Raw genomic sequence first — 24,004 nt, 5'->3', positions numbered from 1 at the left:
ACCCATGATAAATGAGTAGTGGGTACCCCCCTTACAGCAAAGGCAGAAGGTAAGGTGGGAGGGCGCTATATTTATAGGGTTGACTTACATTCCTTTTCTATGTATTGAGAAAAAGATTCAAATGAATAATTATTGCCTTCTCCAAGTGTCTCTGAAGATTAGAATTATCTTTTATTTATGGTTATAGATCTTCCCCATCAGCCCCTGCCCCAGTGGAGCTTACAATCTAAGGTCCCTATCACACACGCACACACACTTTATCAGGAGCCAATTAACCTGCCCATGCCTGAGAATGGAATTTGGAAATGTAAACGTTAATAAAAGTTTAATAAAAAGTTTGGTTAAAGGCTAAAGGTTAAAGTTCAGCGATACTTTAGTCTATTCTGTACCAGTTATAAAATACATGTACACTAAGGGGGTTATTTATTAAAGTCAGAATCCCAAAAACTTGTTTTCTATAAAATCTGGAAAAGCTAACATTTTTCAGAATTTATTATACCCTAGGATGGAAAAAGTCAAAATTCGAGAATCCGGCATCTCAGACCTGCTGAGGTTGTATATAAGTCAATGGGAGAAAACCCAAAGATATCCTCATCTGCGTTGGGATCCGTGCAATAATCTGAAGATTTTGTGGTTTTCGGGCAAAAAAATCTGAAAAAAATGAATTTTCGGGCGAAAAATACGTACAATCCGATGATTTTTTTGAATTCTTTCCCGCACATGAAATTTTCGGAAAAATTTATTTATAAATAAGGGGGAAAAACCTGTGTGGATTTGTTCAGAGTAGTTTTCCGAAAATACTCCGATTTTTGATAAATAACTCCCTAAATTTTAGTTCTGTTTTATACTCAGACAGAAGCTGTTAAATGTCTGGAGTCAAGCTGTAATTGGGTAGTGAACCATAGCAGTACAGGGTGTTTGCCAACTGCCTTTGCCTTTGAACAGTCAATCCCTCTGGACATTTTCCCCGCTTTAATTCTAGGGATGGGCGCCAGCCGCCTATTATTTGCTTGTTATTATTGTGCTTGGGTCTGACAGCCTATCTATCACAGAACTTACCAGAATCCCCAGCTTTTCTCCCATACTCCGAGCAACGAACCAACTCAGCTAATAACATCCACTCCTAGATTAGTCTAAACTGCCGGAAATTTCAGCAGGATAAGCCCATTCCTTGGCTTACCTAGTGCAGAACCTCGACCACATAAATAGTTTTCCTTTGTCTCTCAAACCTTGTTTTTATGTTATCCAAGCCAAAAAGTCTATTCCATCTGATACATAGTCTTAGTCAACCCAATAGATATAAATACAGTATCATAAGGGGTTTCTGCATAGTTCCAGTCCTGTTTTGAACATTGGAAAAACTGTGGATCATAAGCCAATGCTATAAATTAGCTTCCATCTATCACTTTTTCGTAGAGGATGAAGCTCGCCCAATGGGCAGAAATTGATTTTTTAGAATTTTCATAAACCCAGGGTGGTGGGGAAGGATCTTGGGCATCTTGGATGACCTTGAGCCTATAAGGTATTCCATGGAAAAGGACAATTTTAAGAATGATTTACCAGCATTCCTTCAATCTGAGTTGATGACATGAAACTAATATTGTCAAGACTAGTATTGAGCCATAGTTAAGAATAATTTCAAGAACCAGACTGGTGACCTCCTCTCCATCTTGTATATTCAATTATTTCTCCATCTTGAATAGGGATGAACAAAATATTATGCTGCAAAAAAAAAAAACGCCTATAGTTGCATGAAAAAAACGGCATTGACTTCAATTTTCGGTGACCCGCCCTTGGACCTTCACTAATAGTAAATAATTACAACCCAGTATCAGATAAGACTGATATGCAGGTTTAGACAATGTTTGCCATTATGAGCCTCAATAAGTCGTTGTCATGATGAAAAGCCAACTTGCTTTTCTGTCCTGTTGGTATCAAGTTTAATAAGACCCTGGCCTCAACTGTTAGACCTGCTTGTGGGAACTTGCCAATATCAAAGTTTCTTATCACCAATCTCACCTTTCTGCTACCCTGGTCTAACATAAAGATCGACCCTCCTAGTCTTTGCCTTGATGTGGTTTTCAACATGGCATGGTCTTGAGCCTCCTAGGTTTCATTACTTGACTTCTAGTCAAGTCAAGTAAACTCTCTCACTCTGTTTTCTTGCTAGCAAATCCAATAAGGCCATCAAAGTCTTGGTCTTGTAAGCTTACTTCCAGGACCATGCTGTAACATCCTACCTGGAGTTGAACCAGGGAGCTGGCATTTCTGATTTGTCTGCATTGCCACTGCTCTATGTGAGCACACAGCTAAGGCCCTGGTTCACTCCTATTGCTATCTTTGTAATTGCACGTAGGCATGCCTTGATTCACTTTTTGCCAATCTGGCCACAGGTGATCTGTGTAAGACATTAGTCTGGCTATAAAACCCGTACAATGCACTGGCTCATTGCCCAACGTAAGTCTATTTCCTGAAAGTTCCTGGGCGTGTTTCAGGTCTGTTTATCTGTTCCTGACCCTTGCCTGTTTTTGACCTTTGCTGTATCGCTGCCTGAACTAACCCTTGCCTGTTATTTACCACTCTTCTGGATCCTGACTCTGTACCATGTTATCAATTGGTTTTGACCCCGGCCTGTTTATCCTGACTATGCTCCTGGTTCGTGATCCTGTACTCTACTGTACTGTACTGTCCCAACCCATTCCATGTCTTTGTTTCCCATCCTTCCTGTATATGTTACAGTTCCTTTGCCTGCCCAGAACTCCCCCCTTGGTCCTCTCACTTTAAGACCTGGTGGCATCCGAGAAGTGAAAGTAACAAAGCAAAAGGCATTTGTTAGAGGCAGAAGTGTGAGCCGAGACCAGGACCTTGGGGTTTGTTCTGGGTTTTGGGATACCATACGTTACACATGCAAGACTAATACAATATTATTTTCAGTCTTGTTATGGTTTCTGCCACCAGTTTTAGTCTACCCTCCTACTCTCAGTCTGGCTGTTGATCTTGTCTCCAACATGGACTTGGGTCTCATCACCTATCTTTGCTTCTGACTAGGTGGTATTATGTGAAATCAGTCTGGGTTAAAAGCCTTAAAGCCCTTTGCTCTACATTAGTGAGAAACTCATAAGCCAGAAACTACAAGTCACAGTTAGTATTTGAACCCATATCTTAAACTCCATTCATTATTAGTTGAAATACAGTAGACCTGATGGAGCTAATCTTCATTTAGCCGTCGTCGTCTTTTGTTCCCTTACTCAAAGCACAATTAAAGTCTTACACAAATACTACTCCTGGTACAACCTATATAGAAAAACTACTTATTATACAATACACACACCAACACTACCCATGATACAACCTATACGCAACTACTACTTATTATACAATGTTTTATTTGCTAAAAAAACAAGAACTTTCTTCTGTAAAATAGAATAACCACACTTCTCGTTATGTGCATTCATATCACTTCCCAGAACTATGCCTGAAATGGAACCCTTTAATCCTTTGTGAATATGTGGTTATTCATTATACTGAATTGCTGGCCTCGGAAGTCCATTTCTTTATTTGCAGAGCATTTTGTTGGGTAAGCCAAGTTATTGTCCAAGGATATTTGGCTGAAGACGAATCGCTGTCTTCACTCCACAGCATTCAAGCTAAGTACCTCTGATGAGTGCTTATTGACAAAGGAGATCTTTTCTTTTGCTTTAGAAGATCTGGTGGTTACCCAGAATTCTTTGTGATGGGTCAGCATGTTGTTTCATCCAGAAAATCAGCTTTTATCAATAAACAGCCAGATTAACTGGACTGTCCCCCTCAAATTAATGTCTTTGGATATGAATTTGTAATAGCTTTAGGTATTCATACACTATGGTATGAGGCAGAGACCTTAGTAGCTCCAATGACTTAGATACTATGATGTTACTGGTATACACTTCATATGTTCATAGTCTGTTTCTATAGGCAGGCATTTGTCTTTCCAAAGTAATTAAGCTATTGCAGTCCCGTTATGACTAGGGCCATGTACCATGGCCAGAAGAATAGACTCCTGGTGTTGGTGGACTGGTGGAAAGCTTAAAAGGTGATAGAGTGTTGAAAGCCAAGATGGCCACTACAATGGCTGCATTGATGAAGATGCACAAGTAACAGTGGTTAAGGCAGTGAGTACCAGACTATGGAGCTAGTCCCATTGGTAGTGTCTTCGAGCTTTAGCATTGCTTTAACAGAACAAAGAACAGTTAAGATCAAAATTGGGGAGCATGGCCATTTTATTTCCTAGATCTGCTTGAAAGCCCACATTGAAGATCATTTACAGTGAGAAGTCCTAGAAATTCTTGCCAGGCTTTGAAGCTGGCCCCATCATTCCAAACAAGCCCTGCCACATCTCCAAGACCTTACGTTCTTGGAGCCATGTCAGGATTTACTGAGAACGAGGGACAGTTAGGAAGAAAATAGGGAGCATGGTCATTTTCTTTCCTAGATCTGCTTGAAAGCCCACCTTGAAGATGATTTACAGTGACAATTGAGTCCTGGAACTAGGGCTGAAAGACTTGGTACTTATTTATGGAAAAATAACTCTGTTTCGTTGAGGTTACCGAGCCAAGCACTGCACCCAGTTTACAACTACATGGAATTTAATTATTTCATGTAAATATAAATTGGACAAGTACTTTCTGTTCTCTTCTCTGTTACAAATCTATAAAATACCATCAAGTATTTGTTTTTTAAAACCTATGTTGCCATGGAAATGACTCTTGCGCGTCTGTGCGTACGAGGGGCGGGACTGCATAAAAGTGACGCTAACAAGCTCCACTTACTCCTATTACCTGGGAGACATTTTCCACCATAGTTGTTGTTGTATCTCAAAATTCCTTTCAGTCACGTTACAAATGTCTGAGATAAAATAAAAACGCAACGATAAGATGTAAAAGAGAGAAGCAGAAAATGTACAAATTCCTCAACACATAGTAACTCGGAATGTGTGACAGCAGATAAGGACGTCATGGTCTGTTTAATCTGCTCTTAATTAAGGCTAAAACAATAATTCATGCTTGACCTTACTTTCTGCTCCAGAAAACTACACTCCTCTTCCAGAAATGCCCTTTTCCTTCCTGTACAGTTACTGCATATATTGTTTCCTGCTCTCATTACACGCTATTCTATCCCCCACAGAGCTTACAATCTATGCATGGCATATTAGGTACAGAGATATTTAGGGTGATTATAGGGAAATTCTCCTATTATTATACTGCCCATAATAGCCAGGATGCAAGAGAATGCACCATTATAATGGAAAGCAGGTCCGGACTGAGAATAAAAATAGGCCCTGGCATTTCTGGTACACAGAGGCCCAATCAGCCCACATAGAGGCCCAAACAGCCCCCACCAGCCCACTAGCTACTGATTTTCTATTGGACATTATAGCAGCCCCTCTGGCATTTGCCAGAACCCACAGATTGCCAGTCTGGGCCTGATGGAAAGGTACTTTTGCCTTTATTAACCCATCAAAATCAAGCAGGGGGTACTAGGTATAAATAAGGTGAACACCTCATTGATGTTGGGACATGACTGAGTAATTATGGCTTTATTTGTGATACTGTTATAAAAATCTAAATTAATACTGAAAAAAATGAACTACCCTAGAGTACCTCTCTGGGGACCACTTTGGCACCATTTTTCTTCACCTTTACCCCAAGTGTTTTCAGGTGTTGGTTTGGGGAGGGACAGGCATGCACAGTACACTCCCCTTCTAACAATTTTCTATACTGCACGTGAGCCCAACTCAAACACGAGAAAGAGTTGCTAAGGAACTGAAGAAACATGGTGCTCCCCATGCAAGTAACAAGGTTCTTTTTTTATTAAATAGGCAGGCAGCCTGGGGCAAAAAGTAAGCAATTCTTCTTAACTGGGGGTACCCAACAAATTAGAGCCCCAAAATGATATACTCTTTCAAAAGGAGCAGGTTGATAACAAATTAAATTGAATATACGTTGGATACTTTTCTCTGCAGAACTTCCTATTTTACTACAGTTCAAACAATGATATCACTAGAGCAATCATAATTGCACCTCCTTCCCATATGTATAAATACAAATATACAGAGAAGGAATGTTCTGGGCACACAATAAGCTATACCCTCATACTGTACTGTCTAAGGGAAACAATATGGCACCTCCTTCCCATATGTATAAATACAAATATACAGAGAAGGAATGTTCTGGGCACACAATAAGCTATACCCTCATACTGTACTGTCTAAGGGAAACAATATGGCACCTCCTTCCCATATGTATAAATACAAATATACAGAGAAGGAATGTTCTGGGCACACAATAAGCTATATCCTCATACTGTACTGTCTAAGTGTCAGGCCCTTACCGTTTGCGCAGGTCCGTGCGTTCCAGCGTGCGTTCCAGCGTCATCATGGAGGACGCGCGTCGACGCGGGTGCGCGTCCGTCGCGACGTAATGACGCCGACGCAAGCGCGCCAAACGTGCGCAGCGTCTGACGCTGGCGCTGGTATTTCTTTCCGCTCCGAATTCCTCTCAGTGCTCGGACATCGCTCTAAGCTGTTGTTAAGAAGCCTTTGAATTATTCTACTTGAAATACTGGTTTTTGACCCTGCTACTGCTTTCGACTCCTCTTTTGTGACAACCCTTGGAATTTCGCTGGATCTTCTGACTCCCTGTTGCCGACTTCTGCTTCTCGTTTGACTAACGCCTTTGCTTGAACCTTGGTGCCTCGCTGAACTGGATACCTGTTGCCAACCCCTTGCCTGTCTCTGATTACGGTCTGTGTTTAACCCTTGATTGACTGTTGCTTTTGAAACCTCTGCCTGCCTATAACTAAAGCCGTGTTTAATTGACTAAATCTAACCTACTTACTCGCTGGCAATTCTACTGCTGTCTACACTTCGCTAGCTGGGAAATACCAACTCCTGTGGCATTAACACCTAAACCGCTGTGCCATTATCAACGTACTGTTGTATCCTGCATCTCTATCAACGTACTGTTGTATCCTGCATCTTCGCTCACAGTACATCCAGGCACAAGTCTTTACACTTCACTAGCCACAGGCTCCCATACTACACCCCCATTGGTCTCCCTAGTTCCCAGCCAAGGGTGTATTAGTGGGGGAGCCGTAAGGGTTGCCTTCTTACCACGCCAGTTTCCAGCTCCTCCTCATCCGTGGTTCCGCCTGGTTCGGTAAGTCTGACAGTATGTCCGAGCCATATCAACATGAACCACTGGAGGAAGCTGGCATTCTAGAGACTTTGTCCCAGCAGATGTCGGTTTTGACCAGAGCTGTACAAGATTTGCAAGGTGGTTACCAGGACCTCCGTGCCCGCTTAACCGATCTTCCTGCTGATGAGGCTGGGGCATCCTCTCCCGGGCGTCTGGAGCCGAAGATTTGTTTACCAGAGAGATTTGGTGGGGATCGCAAGCAATTTCGGTCCTTTTTAAATAGCTGCAAATTGTTGTTCGCTATGAAGCCTAGAACCTATCCCGATGAAAAAGTCAAGGTGGGAGCAGTCATTTCTTTTCTACAAGGCGAACCCCAAACTTGGGCTCATCGCCTTCTGGAGTTGAATAGTCCCCTCCTGAAAGATGTAGAGACTTTCTTTGCCACAATGGCATCCTTATATGATGATCCGCAGCGTCCAGAGACCGCAGAAGCTGCCTTACATGCCCTTACACAGGGGAAACGTCCAGTGGAAGACTATGCGGCTGAATTCCGAAGATGGGCGGTCGACACGACTTGGAATGAGTCTGCCCTCAGACACCATTACCGAGTGTGGCTCTCAACTCAGTTAAAGGATGAGCTAGCTCGAGTAGGTGTTCCGGTGGCTTTAGATGAATTAATTCTACTCACCATTCAACTCGATAGACGCCTAAGAGAAAGAAGTGCTGAGAAGTCTCCTTCATCTGTATCTCCTGTATCCTGGATGGTCCCTAGGGCACCCCTTCTGGGTACCTCGGTTGCTCCTCCCTCTGTTTCAGCAGCCGAGCCAATGCAACTTGGTTTGACTCGTCCCAGCTTGACTCCTGAGGAAAGGTTAAAGAGAAGACGCCTGAATTTGTGTCTTTATTGTGGTGCTGCTGGACATTTGCTGCGGACTTGTCCCCTTCGTCCTGATGGTAACATTTTTTCTACAGACTGTGGTACTAAAGTTTCTGTTCAGTCTAAAGATACACACTTTTCACTTTTGCTCTCTCTGCAGTGGACAAGAAGACGAGTGCAAGTCTCGGCGATCATTGATTCCGGGGCTAGTGGTTGCTTTATCGATTCTACCTTTGCCCGCAAGCATGACATTCCCTTGCACCCTAAATCCAGATTAGTGATGGTTCGGATGGCGGACGGCTCACCCCTCAGTTCTGGACCTGTTTCTCTAGAGACTGAACCTCTAAATGTGTCAATAAACGGGTCACATCATGAAATCCTTAGTTTTGACGTGGTTCCTTCGCCTCTGTTTCCAGTTATTATTGGGCTACCGTGGTTAAGGGTTCATAACCCATTTATTGACTGGGGCTCTGGAAAGTTATCTTTGTCTTCTTCCTTTTTGTCAGGCCCGTAGGCGCAGTTTAGGTGAGGACCAAGGAGGAAGGTACAGTTCGTGGTACAGGAGGGAGTGGCAGGAGAATGGTCGAAGACAGGCAGAGGTCGGTTCAGGCAGCAAACAGGCAAAGTCGTAATCCAGGCAGAGGTCGGTACAGGCGGCAAACAAGCAGAGTCGTAATCCAGGCAGAGGTCGGTACAGGCGGCAAACAAGCGTAGTCAAAATCAAGGCAGGAGTCGAAACCAGAAGTCAGAATAACAATATAGCACCCAGGAACTTGACAAGAAGGAACCTATAAACGGGCATAGGCTGAATCTTGCAGCGCCCTTAAATAATCATATCTTCGCGCCAAGATGCGCAGGATTGCGTCAGACGCCGAGCGTCAATACGCTGCGTCGGCGTCAGCGTCATCACTGGGCGCGGACGGTACGCGCTGGCGTCCGGCGGCCACGTGGCTTCCCGTGGGCGCCGCCATCTTGCCCATGCCGTCGGACGCTCCTTACACTTTTGTGTTAAGAATTGTGTCCAAGTGAAGTCATCCTCTCCTCAGCAAGCCTTAGTTTGTGTGACCAAAGATAATCGAGACATATTAACTTTGATTCCAGCTGCGTATCATGAATTCTTAGACGTCTTTAATGAAGAACAAGCTGACATTCTTCCTCCTCACCGGCCTTACGATTGCCCTATTGACTTGCTACCTGGTTCACCCATTCCATTTGGTCGCATTTTTCACCTTTCTGAACCTGAGCTTAAGGTATTACAGGAATACATTGATGCAAACCTCGAAAAAGGGTTTATCAGACCCTCTACTTCTCCAGCTGGGGCAGGAATTTTTTTTGTGGAGAAGAAAGACAAGTCGTTGCGCCCCTGCATTGATTATCGGGAACTGAATAAGGTCACCATCAAGAACAGGTACCCGCTTCCCCTTATTCATGAACTTTTTCAAAGATTACGTTCTGCTACTATTTTTTCAAAACTAGATTTGAAAGGGGCCTACAACTTGATTCGTGTAAGAGAAGGGGATGAGTGGAAGATGGCTTTCCGAACTCGATATGGACACTACAAGTATCTGGTTATGCCGTTTGGGTTGTGTAACGCGCCCGCAACGTTCCAACACTTCATTAACGACATTTTTCGGGACATCTTGGACGCTTATGTTGTGGCATATTTAGATGACATTTTGATCTATTCTTCCTCTTTAGAAGAACACCGCAGACATATGCGGGAGGTTTTTCTTCGTCTTCGTGCACACTCTCTGGTGGTTAAAGCAGAAAAATGTGTGTTTGAGAAAGAACAAATTGAATTCCTGGGCTTTGTCATCTCTACTGGTGGTGTGGTCATGGATGCAAAGAAGGTTTCAGCTATCCTGGATTGGCCAATTCCAAAGGATCGCAAAGCAGTTCAGAGATTCATTGGGTTTTCCAACTTTTATCGTAAGTTTATACGAAATTTTTCTGGTATCATCAAACCTCTTACTGACCTTACCAAACAAAAGATTAAGTTTCAGTGGTCGGTGGCGGCACAATCAGCCTTTGATCGCCTGAAGGAAGCGTTCACCTCAGCTCCAATTCTCGTTCATCCGGAACCATCTCTTCCTTTCATTGTGGAAGTGGATGCGTCAGAAGTAGCAGTTGGAGCTGTCCTATCTCAACGATCTATTCCACAAGGGTCGTTACATCCAGTAGCCTTCTTTTCAAGGAAATTGTCAGGAACGGAACAAAACTATGATGTGGCTGACAGAGAATTATTATCGATCAAGTGGGCCTTAGAAGAATGGAGGCACTTTCTGGAAGGTGCGGCGCATCCAGTTTTGGTTCTTACCGACCATAAGAATTTAGAGTACTTACGCTCCGCCAAAAGACTCAGACCTAGACAAGCTCGTTGGGCACTTTTCTTTTCACGTTTTCAGCTCCACATAACTTATCGTCCGGGATCAAAGAACATTAAAGCTGATGCACTGTCTCGGATGTTTTCGCAAGAGTCCTCCCAGCCTTTGGAAGCAGACCCGGTTCTTCAGCCAAAATTTTTTCTTTTGCTGCAGAATTCTTTTCTTCAAAGGGTGAGAGAATGTTGTACTCCGAATTCTATTCCCAGTAACCCGATATTAATAGCCCAAGATGGGTTGTTTTATTTCAAGAACAGACTTTTTGTGCCATCGACTCTCAGGGTAGAAGCTTTAAGTTTGGTTCATGATCTTCCACTTGCAGGACATTCTGGGTTTCGTAAAACTCTTGATTTGGCACAACGTCATTTCTGGTGGCCCACGTTGGGAAGCGATTGTGCAAGATTTGTACGCTCCTGTGAGATCTGTGCTAGATGCAAAGGAATCTCCTCCAAACCTTCAGGTCTCCTTCATCCTCTACCTGTGCCAGATCGTCTTTGGAGCTCAATTTCAATGTATTTTATCACAGATCTTCCACATTCTGAAGGTTGTTCTGTTATATTTGTAGTCGTTGATAGACTGTCCAAAATGGCTCATTTTGTTCCTCTCTCTAGCATTCCTTCAGCTTCTGCATTGGCCAAGACGTTTATTCAAGAGATCGTCCGCTTGCATGGAATTCCGAAGAACATCGTCTCAGATAGAGGGGTGCAATTTACATCAAGATTTTGGCGAGCACTATGTGAAGGTTTACGCATTGACCTGTCCTTTTCTTCTGGTTATCATCCCCAAACGAATGGACAGACAGAGAGGACGAATCAGACGCTGGAACAATACCTGCGATGTTTTTCGTCTTTTCTTCAGGATGATTGGTTCTCACTCCTTCCTCTAGCAGAATTTGCCTACAACAATTCCATACACTCCTCCACCAAACAGTCTCCTTTTTTTGCCAATTTTGGGTTTCACCCAACGATGATTCCCGGGATTTGTCAGACGGTTTCTGTTCCGGCGGCTCAAGAGAGACTTCAGTTTTTTTCATCTAACATTGAGACCATTCGCCAAAATCTGCAAAAGGCTCAGTCAAACTATAAATTCTTCGCTGACAAGAAGAGAGCTCCGGATCCAGGATTTAAGGTGGGGGACAAGGTTTGGCTTTCAACTAATAACCTCAAGATTAGTTGTCCCTCTAGGAAACTGGCCCAACGTTTCATTGGTCCTTTTAAGATCATTCAGAAAATTAATGCTGTTGCTTTCAAACTTGCTCTTCCAGAATCCTTGAAGGTTCACCCTGTGTTTCATACAGCATTACTAAAACCTGTGGTTCCGAACCAGTTTGTGGGGAGAAGATCTTTTGCTCCTGATCCTGTTGTCATTTCAGATCACGAGGAATATGAAGTTCTGGACTCCAGGGTTAGAGGCAAGAAGCTTCAATACCTAATTAAATGGAAAGGGTATGGGCTAGAAGAAAATTCGTGGGAACCCGCTTCACATCTTCATGCTGCTGACCTTGTAAAGGATTTCCATCGAAGATTTCCAGCCAAGCCCTCTCAAGTTCAAGTCCAGAGGCCGCTCCTAAGGGGGGGGCAATGTCAGGCCCTTACCGTTTGTGCAGGTCCGTGCGTTCCAGCGTGCGTTCCAGCGTCATCATGGAGGACACGCGTCGACGCGGGTGCGCGTACGTCGCGACGTAATGACGCCGACGCAAGCGCGCCAAACGTGCGCAGCGTCTGACGCTGGCGCTGGTATTTCTTTCCGCTCCGAATTCCTCTCAGTGCTCGGACATCGCTCTAAGCTGTTGTTAAGAAGCCTTTGAATTATTCTACTTGAAATACTGGTTTTTGACCCTGCTACTGCTTTCGACTCCTCTTTTGTGACAACCCTTGGAACTTCGCTGGATCTTCTGACTCCCTGTTGCCGACTTCTGCTTCTCGTTTGACTAACGCCTTTGCTTGAACCTTGGTGCCTCGCTGAACTGGATACCTGTTGCCAAACCCTTGCCTGTCTCTGATTACGGTCTGTGTTTAACCCTTGATTGACTGTTGCTTTTGAAACCTCTGCCTGCCTATAACTAAAGCCGTGTTTAATTGACTAAATCTAACCTGCTTACTCGCTGGCAATTCTACTGCTGTCTACACTTCGCTAGCTGGGAAATACCAACTCCTGTGGCATTAACACCTAAACCGCTGTGCCATTATCAACGTACTGTTGTATCCTGCATCTCTATCAACGTACTGTTGTATCCTGCATCTTCGCTCACAGTACATCCAGGCACAAGTCTTTACACTTCACTAGCCACAGGCTCCCATACTACACCCCCATTGGTCTCCCTAGTTCCCAGCCAAGGGTGTATTAGTGGGGGAGCCGTAAGGGTTGCCTTCTTACCACGCCAGTTTCCAGCTCCTCCTCATCCGTGGTTCCGCCTGGTTCGGTAAGTCTGACACTAAGGGAAACAATATGGCACCTCCTTCCCATATGTATAAATACAAATATACAGAGAAGGAATGTTCTGGGCACACAATAAGCTATACCCTCATACTGTACTGTCTAAGGGAAACAATATGGCACCTCCTTCCCATATGTATAAATACAAATATACAGAGAAGGAATGTTCTGGGCACACAATAAGCTATACCCTCATACTGTACTGTCTAAGGGAAACAATATGGCACCTCCTTCCCATATGTATAAATACAAATATACAGAGAAGGAATGTTCTGGGCACACAATAAGCTATACCCTCATACTGTACTGTCTAAGGGAAACAATATGGCACCTCCTTCCCATATATATAAATACAAATATACAGAGAAGGAATGTTCTGGGCACACAATAAGCTATACCCTCATACTGTACTGTCTAAGCGAAACAATATGGCACCTCCTTCCCATATGTATAAATACAAATATACAGAGAAGGAATGTTCTGGGCACACAATAATCTATACCCTCATACTGTACTGTCTAAGGGAAACAATATGGCACCTCCTTCCCATATGTATAAATACAAATATACAGAGAAGGAATGTTCTGGGCACACAATAAACTATGCTCTTGTACTGTGAAAATGAAACAATGTGGCCACGTTCATTTGCAGAAATATGCAGATAATCTATGTTATGTGCACCCAGTGCCCTTTACATTCTGCATGCAGCCAGTGCAAGAAACATGGATAGAGAAAGCTGGTTGTAAATGGGTTAATAGCCTGGGGAAGCTCGGGCAGCCTAGGAAAGAGCAGTGGGGCAGAAGTGACAGAGGCATTACACACCAGGTGACAGAGTTCAGCGTGTCTGCTTGTTACCTTTCAGTTCCAAACAATGTGAAAAAGGAACAAAACAAACCACGAAACTTGCAGCAAAGTCCAAACCTATAAGCAGCAAGTAACCCGTGCAAGTTCACTTTAACCTGCTTTTATCTAGAATTCTGGCTGAAGCTTGTGATTCTCATGCCAAAAAAAATCTCTTTAATGAACTCTGAGTACTACAGCACCTTCCGGCACACTGGATACACACCAGCAAACTGAGACTTCTCATTGGCCAGGGAAGGAAACTCCAGCAAAGAGAATTAAGGCGAGGGCTATATAAACCTCTGCAAGATGCAGCCCTTTACAAACCCACTAACTACTCCTGACCAGAGGGGTACAGACTCTCCCACTTCTCAATATGACTTCCAGAATAAAGAGAGATTTCTTGGGGATGCTGCTGAAATCCAGATCGATCAGCGTTCAGCACAGCATCCCCACTGCAAGTGCTGTCTGCGATTTTAAGGAAAAAGAACTCCCAGCACCCTCCTCCTGCCCCCATTCACTGGCATCCCTGCCTGGACCAACCAAATTGCCCATACTGGGGAGTTTGCTAGATATTTTAAGGAAAGGAGGGTTGAAAAGGCAACATGAAGCCCTGGTGAGTATAAATGTACTGGGGTAAATGGTCAATCTTAAGAAGGATACCCCCCCCAAAAAAAATTGCCAAATAAAAATAATTTAATTCTAAGCAATTTTCCAATATACATTCATTAGATTTATTTGTAAATGTGATACCTATTGCATGCTGTTTTCTTTCTGCACTGCTGCTCTTTCTCACCTGCTCGCCTCGCAAAAACCGCTATTTGGAAAACTGTGTGTGTGTTTGTGTAGTTAGTCATACTTCTGATTCATTGGGTCAAGAATATCTGGCATAAACGTGATCCAATAACACCTCCCAGAATGGCCAAACAGACCCTAGCTGTCTCCTGCATCAACACAGCACTAGCTTTAGATGCTGTAAACGACACTTAAAAAGCATTTAAAGCTATTTATTTTGTGCTAGTCAGTCATATGTAACGAAAAATTTCTTTTTGTACACTTTTAAATGTACTGTGGTTTTGCTAATCTTTCTTATCTGACTCTGCTGTTAATTCAATTAAGAGATCAATATCCCACAATCATGTAAACAGAAGGTTTAAGAAAAGAGCTTGGACCTTTGTGGTCTGAATATTCTTTTATACAGATAGCTAGAATCTCAGCCATAAAGCAGGACAGGACTGCTGCTTACAATGGGGATCAGCTAAGATCTGTGCAGCCACTGGGACAGAATGCTCTTTTATACAGATAGCTAGAATCTCAGCCATAAAGCAGGACAGGACTGCTGCTTACAATGGGGATCAGATAGGATCTGTGCAGCCACTGGGACAGAATGCTCTGTTATACAGATAGCTAGAATCTCAGCCATAAAGCAGGGCAGGACTGCTGCTTACAATGGGGATCAGATAGGATCTGTGCAGCCACTGGGACAGAATGCTCTGTTATACAGATAGCTAGAATCTCAGCCATAAAGCAGGGCAGGACTGCTGCTTACAATGGGGATCAGCTAAGATCTGTGCAGCCACTGGGACAGAATGCTCTTTTATACAGATAGCTAGAATCTCAGCCATAAAGCAGGACAGGACTGCTGCTTACAATGGGGATCAGATAGGATCTGTGCAGCCACTGGGACAGAATGCTCTGTTATACAGATAGCTAGAATCTCAACCATAAAGCAGGGCAGGACTGCTGCTTCCAATCGGGATCACATAAGATCTGTGCAGCCACTGGGACAGAATGTTCTGTTATACAGATAGCTAGAATCTCAGCCATAAAGCAGGGCAAGACTGCTGCTTACAATGGGGATAAGTTAGAATCTTTGCAGCCACTGGGACAGAATGCTCTGTTATACAGATAGCTAGAATATCAGCCATAAAGCAGGGCAGGACTGCTGCTTACAATGGGGATCAGCTAAGATCTGTGCAGCCACTGGGACAGAATGCTCTTTTATACAGATAGCTAGAATCTCAGCCATAAAGCAGGACAGGACTGCTGCTTACAATGGGGATCAGATAGGATCTGTGCAGCCACTGGGACAGAATGCTCTGTTATACAGATAGCTAGAATCTCAACCATAAAGCAGGGCAGGACTGCTGCTTCCAATCGGGATCACATAAGATCTGTGCAGCCACTGGGACAGAATGTTCTGTTATACAGATAGCTAGAATCTCAGCCATAAAGCAGGGCAGGACTGCTGCTTACAATGGGGATCAGATAGGATCTGTGCAGCCACTGGGACAGAATGCTCTGTTATACAGATAGCTAGAATCTCAACCATAAAGCAGGGCAGGACTGCTGCTTCCAATCGGGATCACATAAGATCTGTGCAGCCACTGGGACAGAATGTTCTGTTATACAGATAGCTAGAATCTCAGCTGCCATAAAGCAGGACAGGACTGCTGCTTACAATGGGGATCAGATAGGATCTGTGCAGCCACTGGGACAGAATGCTCTGTTATACAGATAGCTAGAATCTCAGCCATAAAGCAGGGCAGGACTGCTACTTTGGAAAAAAAGGAAGCAGACATAGAACTAAGTACAGTTTGGATACTAGCACAGAATTTTCTGACTACACTAAAATTTACACTAAAACCAACTCTGAGTACAATGTCCTTTTAAATTGGCCTATCACTCTATATACCTTCCATTGCTCCAGTGTTCCAGGGATATGAACTTAATTTGACTGAATCTCTGAGGGAACTGAAGAAAATGGCAAGACGTGAGATGAAATGAGAGGAAGATTGTCACGGAGACTAAACCTTCTCCTTTATGTAACTTAATTCGACACCATGAGGAGCAAGTGAAACTCCTGCTCAATGATAGGGTTAATCTGTAGAGGTTAATCATTATTTTAATTTCCATGCAGATTTCTACTACTAGAAATTGAAATGACCTTTAATAGATAAATATTGAATCAGCTCTGGTTTATTTCTCAGGCAAGTTACCACAAGCAGTTTGGCAAGATCTTCCGTATGAAGCTTGGATCCTTTGATTCTGTCCATATCGGCGCTCCTTGTCTCCTTGAAGCGCTCTACAGGGAAGAAAGCAATTACCCCAAAAGACTAGAGATAAAGCCATGGAAAGCCTACAGAGATTATCGTGACGAAGCTTATGGATTGCTAATACTGTAGGTGACCTGATGATCAGTTTTCATTTATGTTGAAAAAGGTCCACAGTTCCTAAAACTCTGCAACCCTCAGCAAACCTGCTATTGATTAAACGTTGATGGGTGCTGGGTAATCCTGCAACAGAATTTGCCCCTTCCTTATATTCTACGGAGTTAAAATAGACCTAGAATCATACACATATTTTCTTTCTTGCTAAAAATTATTTCAACCCATATTGAACCCCACTGGTAAATGCCATGACATTCTATTCGTTGGTATCGACCTCCATAACAAGAATACCCACCCTGTTATTTACATGCTGATGCTGTACTTTACATTCTTCTAGTCCCTATGAATGTCCTATTGGCACCAATTCCATACAGATTTCTACTTTGATATCTGCATGGACATGTGCAATATAAGTTAGGTCTTAGGAAAGATATTAGATCTAATGACCTACACCAATGATCTCCATCCTGTAGTCCAGGAGTCCCCAACCTTTTTTTTACCCATATCCAAATGTAAAAAGGAGTTGGGGAGCAACACAAGCATCCTGGGGGTGTTAAACATGGGCTGTTATTGGCTATTTGGTAGCCCCATGTAGACTGGCAGCCGGAAGGATGCTCTGTTTGACAGTACACCTGTTTTTTATGCAACTAAATCTTCCCTCCAAGCCTGAAATTCAAAAATAAGCACCTGCTTTGAGGCCACTGGGAGCGAAATCCAAGGGTTGGTGAGTAACATGTTGCTCATGAGCAAATGGTTGGGGATCAATGCTGTAGTCCAACAACTGTTACCAAAACCCTGCCCACTTACTTGACCTGAAGCTTTGCACCATTTGGTAGGTCTCCACTCTAGTAGTTATGGATGTGTTGTTCCACAATTCTGTTTCTAGAATGTAAATCGCCGGCAGGATGGCACTAGGAGTGATTCATTTTCTGAAGTTGCTTCACCAGGTGAAAAGACAAAAAAATTGCCTTACAAATAAAAAAATTGCCTTACAAATAAAACTGGTTGATTTGGAAGAAAGTCAGCCTATCAAGGCAGGTTTTTTCAAACATTTAATGTATTGTCTAGAAGGATTTTCTGGTGAATGAGTTCAAGGAGATTTTAAAGGTATTTAAGCTAATACCCTCCAGCTGCTTTAGTCATCAATGTATCTTCCCAACGATTACTCACTTTGGAGTTTTGTAATGTTATCTAGTGAATTATGACACTTTGTATAGCTCTGGGAGATCTTTGAGTGGTCCAAAACTTGGTCGTCAGAGAATGCACATAATCCTTTTGTTAGCTGCTGTCTAGTAACTAATGACATGTGTTAGCATACATGTTCTCCAGTCCCTCCAGTGGTTGATGCGAGGCTGTGCTGGGGTTTGAACCAGGGACCTCCTGTTGGTCGGCTGTTCTCCCTGATCACTGGAGCAGAAGGACAATATAACCCACCCCTCCGATCGGCCATCTAATCTTACCTCCAGACACGCTGACCGGTGGGTTCGGGTGGAGGTGCCAGTGGCGAATTCTCTTCCGCACTTAGGCGTCCAGCAGTGATGCGCTCAGAGCACTTGGGTTCACAAATTGGTCCCCTTTAATGTCCATTTCTGATTCCTGTCTCCAATTAGGCCCTTTTGCCTTAAAGGAGAATTCAACCCTTAACTAAAAAAAACCCTACCCCCCTACCCTACGTAGGGGTGACCTTGTTCACTGAAAGGTAATTTTTAGCGGTCTCCTTGGGTTCCTTGTCAACTACCATTACAGACAGTTGATGATTACGAAAGACAACTTCTCTTTATGCAGAGTAAATTCAAGAGTAATTCCCCTGTCATCTCAGAGATGATTTAGAGCCCTGACTTCCAAAACCATCTCTGAGATGATGGGACAATTACCCTTGACAGTGGGGTCTCTGCATAGAGAGAAGTTGTATTCCCTCATCATCAACTGCCCTACTGCTTCAGTGACCTACCGCTGTGTCAAAAAAATTGGCTTGTGTCAAAAGTTTTCGGACGCCCATTGACTTTAATGCATTTGGACCAAATAGTCACGCGTATAACAATTGATGCTCGCGTCAAAATTGACACCATTGAATTCAAAAACATTTTTTGTAAATTTGCAATTTTTTGGCGAAGCGAAACTGAACAGATTCGTCCATCACTACCACCCACCATTGTGTATGTAAGAATCTAACAGCTTCTTCAAAAAAACAGGTATCTTCTTTACCCTGCATATCTTATCATTACTGATAAATAATAATTGTTCTGTATTTGAAGAGAAGAATTTCAATGAATTGTTCATTTTGGGAAGGTTAACAAGTGACTAATAGAGCTCTTGGCTGACTGAGATATTTCTTTTTCATTCTGCTAATTTAATTGAAGGGTTATAAATATAATGGTTCTTTTTTTTCCTCTTCCCTTCCTATTCATTTTATGTAGAGAAGGAAAGGACTGGCAGAGAGTTCGAAGTGCCTTTCAGCAGAAGCTAATGAAGCCAACAGAAGTTGGGAAATTAGATACTAAAATCAATGAGGTAATAGGATTGATATTCTTAATGTGTGTTCCTTCTGTCTAATTGTGCTGTGATATATTCCGTTAACATCTTCCAACGAGATATCATTTTATTTGATGGTCAAATGTAATTATTTGTGAATGTCTCGTGTCAGAGAAAAGGATATTCAAAGTCTGGTTTGCCATAGTCGTGGTGGGATTATATGTGTGTGCACTTAGTTGGGTTGGGCATTGTAATTGATGGTTATGGTCTAGCTTCTCTCAGCCTGTTGCAATATGACCTTCATATTATACACGGACCTAAAGTAGCCATAGATCTGCAGTCCATGGCTTTAATAAAATATGTAACTACAGCTCTATGTAGTCTTTACAAGTCAAAGACTGGAGCTATAGTAGATTAACACTTATAGATATATCCAACTTTGGGGTTGGGGTACTTTTTATAGATTGCAAATAAGTGAATACTTATCTGGAACATTCTGGCAACATTGGTTCTTGATCTAGAGCAGTGTTTGCCTTGTTTTTTAAGTTCAACCTCTACTTGAAGGTCCAGCCGTTGGTCAGGGTCTCTTTGAAGGTCTAGTCTAATGAGTTATTCAGTAATAGAATAATAGAATATTAAAAATACATATTAACCCCAACTGACCTTCAAACTGGGCTTTTAGATATATCAAAGAAAGCAAATGGCCACTCTCACTATAACTGACCTTCAGACTTAGCCTCTCCTGCCATATCTCCAAGCTCACCCTGGTGGGACAGCCCAACAGTTCAATATCTATTGGCCTAGAGTGTCCAACTACGGACAACTCGTCATAGAGAAAGAAAACAGAATAACTATACACCTTCCTCTTAATATTTCCATTATACAAAAGAAATATAGTCTAACTGAGGGTGGGGAACTGGTTAGTTACCCATCAAGATGCCACTCAATGTCCTTTGAAGATGACTTGTATTAGAAATAATATATCATCAAACATCAAGGCAAGTCAAATATTTTCCAATTGTTTTAAACTAAAGATTTAATATCATTTCGTGTCTTTTCAGGTTTTAGTGGACTTTATGCAAAGAATTGACAGTGTTTGTGATGAGGATGGAACAATAGAAGATTTATATTGTGAACTTAATAAATGGTCACTTGAAAGTAAGATCTCCCACTGGAAACATTTTCTATCACTTAATAAGGACTTATTTTCACCTGGTCAGAGCCAAGCCAATTTCCAAGGTGGGATTTAATATCCAGAATGCCTGGGGTTTTTCTGGATACCTCTTATTGGGGACACCATGCTTAAGGCCACAAAAAATGTAACATGTTGCGGTTGGACACACTGTTGGGTTATCGTCCAAATTAATGCTTCCTAAGGGCAGAGATACAAGTGGAGATTTGGGGAGATTCAATCGCCCGGTGACAAATCGCCTCTTCTTTGGGCGACTAATCTCCCCGAACTGCAGGATGGCACTCAGAGCGATTCGTTTTCCGAAGTCGTCCAAAGTTGCCTCACACGGAAAGGACGAAGAAGGGACGATTTGTTGCCAAGCAAATTAATCTCCTCTAACATTCCTACAATTGTTATTTAACTACACTCCCAATATCTCCTGGCATCTTTTTCAGCGTCTCCATATAAGTAATGATACCTGGGTATTTATTTTACTTTTTCCAACTTTCTCTGTTTCAGGTATTTGTCTTGTGCTTTATGAGAAAAGATTTGGATTTCTACAAGCAAATTTAGGGGCGGAGGCCCTGAACTTTATTACAGCCATAAAAAAGGTACAGCCAATCACAGCCTTGCATACAATCAAAAGTAATTCAGACAATAAAGTTCCCTTGTTATCCTCAGGGTCTAATGTATTGGGAAGGGCATTGTGTTTAAGAAAAATTACAAAAAAAAGGGGCCTTTGGCAAGTTAATTTTTTTGCAACTTTTCTGAATTTGGAAATTAAGTTGAGCAAATAAGAAGAGGCTAGTGAGTAAATTATACAGGTATGGGACCTGTTATCCAGAATGCTCGGGACCTGGGGCTTTCTGGATAATGGATCTTTCGGTAATTTGGATTTCAATACCTTAAGTCTACTAGAAGATCACGTAAACGTTATATAACCCCAATAGGCTGGTTCTGCTTCAATCAGGATTAATTATATCTTAGTTGGGATTATTACAGAGAAACATTAAATAATTTTTAAAAATGTGGATTATTTGGATAAAATGGAGTCTATGGGAGACAGCCTTTCCATAATTCAGAGCTTTCTGGATAACGGGTTTCCAGATAATGAATCCCATACCTATAATAAGAATGTGTCTCTTTGTAACCAACCATCAGATGTTGAGCACCTTTGGACTGATGATGGTGACACCAGTTGAACTCCACAAAAGCCTGAATACTAAAATATGGAAAGACCACACTCACGCCTGGGATAGCATCTTCAAAACTGGTATGAGAATAAGCGTTATAGAAACCTATCTGAGACGAAAATACAAGAAAGGAGATCTCTTGGATTTCAGAATATTGTTGGTGGGGTTTTGCTTCCATTGAGCTACAAGAGCATTAGTGAGGTTGGTCCCGGATGTTGGCTCACATTGGGTTTCTAATTCATCCCACAGGGGTTCAGTTGGGTTGAGATCATGGCTCATGCAGTCACGTTCTTCCCATCTCAGCAAACCCATTCTGTATGGACCTGGCTTTATGCATTATTGCGCTTTAAGGCCTTAAATGTGATTATTCTGTAATTCACTGCATTCTAGGTAAATTCATTCTGCAGATGCTTGTTTTTATTACTGGAGGAACTCCACTACGTACACAAACCTCATAAAAAGGGCTGACTCACCACTTGGTGTTATGACATACTGTAGTATACATATTTATGATTCAACATTTTTTTTTGCTTTAAGATTTAGAAAAAAACGATCTTCTTAGTTTCTGCTTTGTCAGTTAATAAAGCAGCACAGGCGGCCGTTTGTACATAACCCAGGAAACTGCCACGAGGCTCAAAAGTCAAGATACTAAAAGATAGGAAAAAGTCAACATCAGATGAGATATTTTTTACCTTCACAAATACTTCAGATATTTTCTGGCTTTTTTATAAAAAAAAAAAAAAGAAAACACATATGACTGAGACAAAATATGTACAAATTAAACTGTCTGCCAAAAGATTAAGAATACATGTAAGTTTGAGTTACTGGGTTTCTCTCAGCCCCAGGCTATTGCCTGTTACAAACTCACTGTCTTTCCGACTGTAAGCTGCCATCAGAGTGTTTTAGCCTCACCCACTGCTTGAGTCACAGACTCCCTGCCCCTCCCCTGTAAGTTTCCATTCTGATATGTCTTAAAGGAGAAGGAAAGCTCCAAGACAGTTTATTGCCAACAGATTAGCCACAATAGTGCAAGCTAGAACGCTATATTAATTCTGCAGAATGCTTTACCATACCCGAGTAAACAGCTCTAGACACTGTCTCTTGTTTAGGATAGAAGCTGCCATATAAACTTGGTGTGACATCACTTCCTGCCTGAGTCTCTCCCTGCTCACTTACAGCTCTGAGCTCAGATTACAGCAGGGATGGGAGGAGGGAGGGGGAGAGGAACAAACTGAGCATGCTCAAGCCCTAGCCCTGGAGGTTTAAGCTGAAAACAGGAAGTCTGATACAGAAGTCCATGAGTACACAATAGAAGGAAAGAAATGCTGTGTTTCTTTTGAGGACTCAGAGCAGCATTACTTTGAGGATTTACTGGTGTATTTATTTATACCTTTATGATAAAGCTTACTTAATTTTAGACTTTCCTTCTCCTTTAAAGACTCACTGCCCATCTTAGCTACAGTAATTCTTTCTCTCAGATTTAGTCTTACACTAAACTGAAAGCATCAAAATTTCCTTTGGTAAGTCCTTCTGTAACCCCTGTTGTAGCTTAGGGTTTTCAAAGATAATCTTTCCATTTGTTGCAGCAAAATGTCACATTGACAGGAGACTAACAAAACAGTCATCTGAAAGCTCAGAAGATTTTCTGTGCACCATCTACAATGACAGCAAGTTATCCAAAAAAGAAATGTACGCGACCATCACCGAAATGCTCATCGGGGCAGTGGAAACTGTAAGGAAAATAAATTCTTCCACTCATTTTTTATTCATACAGTCACCTATGCTGTGTCTACACAGAGAGCTACTATAAAACTATGGCAGCGTAGTTACAGTATTCCCCTGTACTAAGCACAATTCAGCAGGAACAGTCCCCTAAGTTTGCTCATAGTCTGTACAGAGAGATCCCATAAAACTATGGCAGCATAGGTATCCCCTGTACTAAGCACAATTCAGCAGGAACAGTCCCTAAGTTTGCTCATAGTCTGTACAGAGAGATCCCATAAAACTATGGCAGCAAATGTATTCCCCTGTACTAAGCACAAATCAGCAGGAACAGCCCCTAAGTTTGCTCATAGTCTGTACAGAGAGATACCATAAAACTATGGCAGCATAGGTATTTCCCTGTACTAAGCACAAATCAGCAGGAACAGCCCCTAAGTTTGCTCATAGTCTGTACAGAGAGATACCATAAAACTATGGCAGCATAGGTATTCCCCTGTACTAAGCACAAATCAGCAGGAACAGCCCCTAAGTTTGCTCATAGTCTGTACTGAGAGATACCATAAAATG

At 42.4% G+C, this 24,004-nt stretch overlaps 1 protein-coding gene across 2 annotated transcripts in view; it reads left to right on the top strand.

The window, feature by feature from the left end:
* cyp24a1.L (cytochrome P450 family 24 subfamily A member 1 L homeolog) overlaps window positions 1-24,004 on the top strand; it is a 46,262-nt gene that overhangs the window by 6,269 nt on the left and 15,989 nt on the right. The window contains exons 1-7 of one of the 2 annotated variants that reach the window (XM_018234945.2): window positions 14,086-14,325; window positions 16,700-16,890; window positions 19,297-19,390; window positions 20,413-20,509; window positions 21,042-21,133; window positions 21,684-21,795; window positions 23,302-23,447. In XM_018234945.2, coding sequence (XP_018090434.1) covers window positions 14,086-14,325; window positions 16,700-16,890; window positions 19,297-19,390; window positions 20,413-20,509; window positions 21,042-21,133; window positions 21,684-21,795; window positions 23,302-23,447 — 972 coding nt within the window. Of the gene's footprint in view, window positions 1-14,085; window positions 14,326-16,699; window positions 16,891-19,296; window positions 19,391-20,412; window positions 20,510-21,041; window positions 21,134-21,683; window positions 21,796-23,301; window positions 23,448-24,004 lie in introns of those variants that run through there. The other variant, XM_018234944.2, reaches the window with a different exon arrangement.

The sequence above is a fragment of the Xenopus laevis genome, chromosome 9_10L (assembly GCF_017654675.1).
Source record: "Xenopus laevis strain J_2021 chromosome 9_10L, Xenopus_laevis_v10.1, whole genome shotgun sequence".
Taxonomy (NCBI): domain Eukaryota; kingdom Metazoa; phylum Chordata; class Amphibia; order Anura; family Pipidae; genus Xenopus; species Xenopus laevis.
The sequence above is the reverse complement of the archived record's forward strand: the minus strand, read 5'-3'. Positions and strand labels throughout refer to the sequence as shown.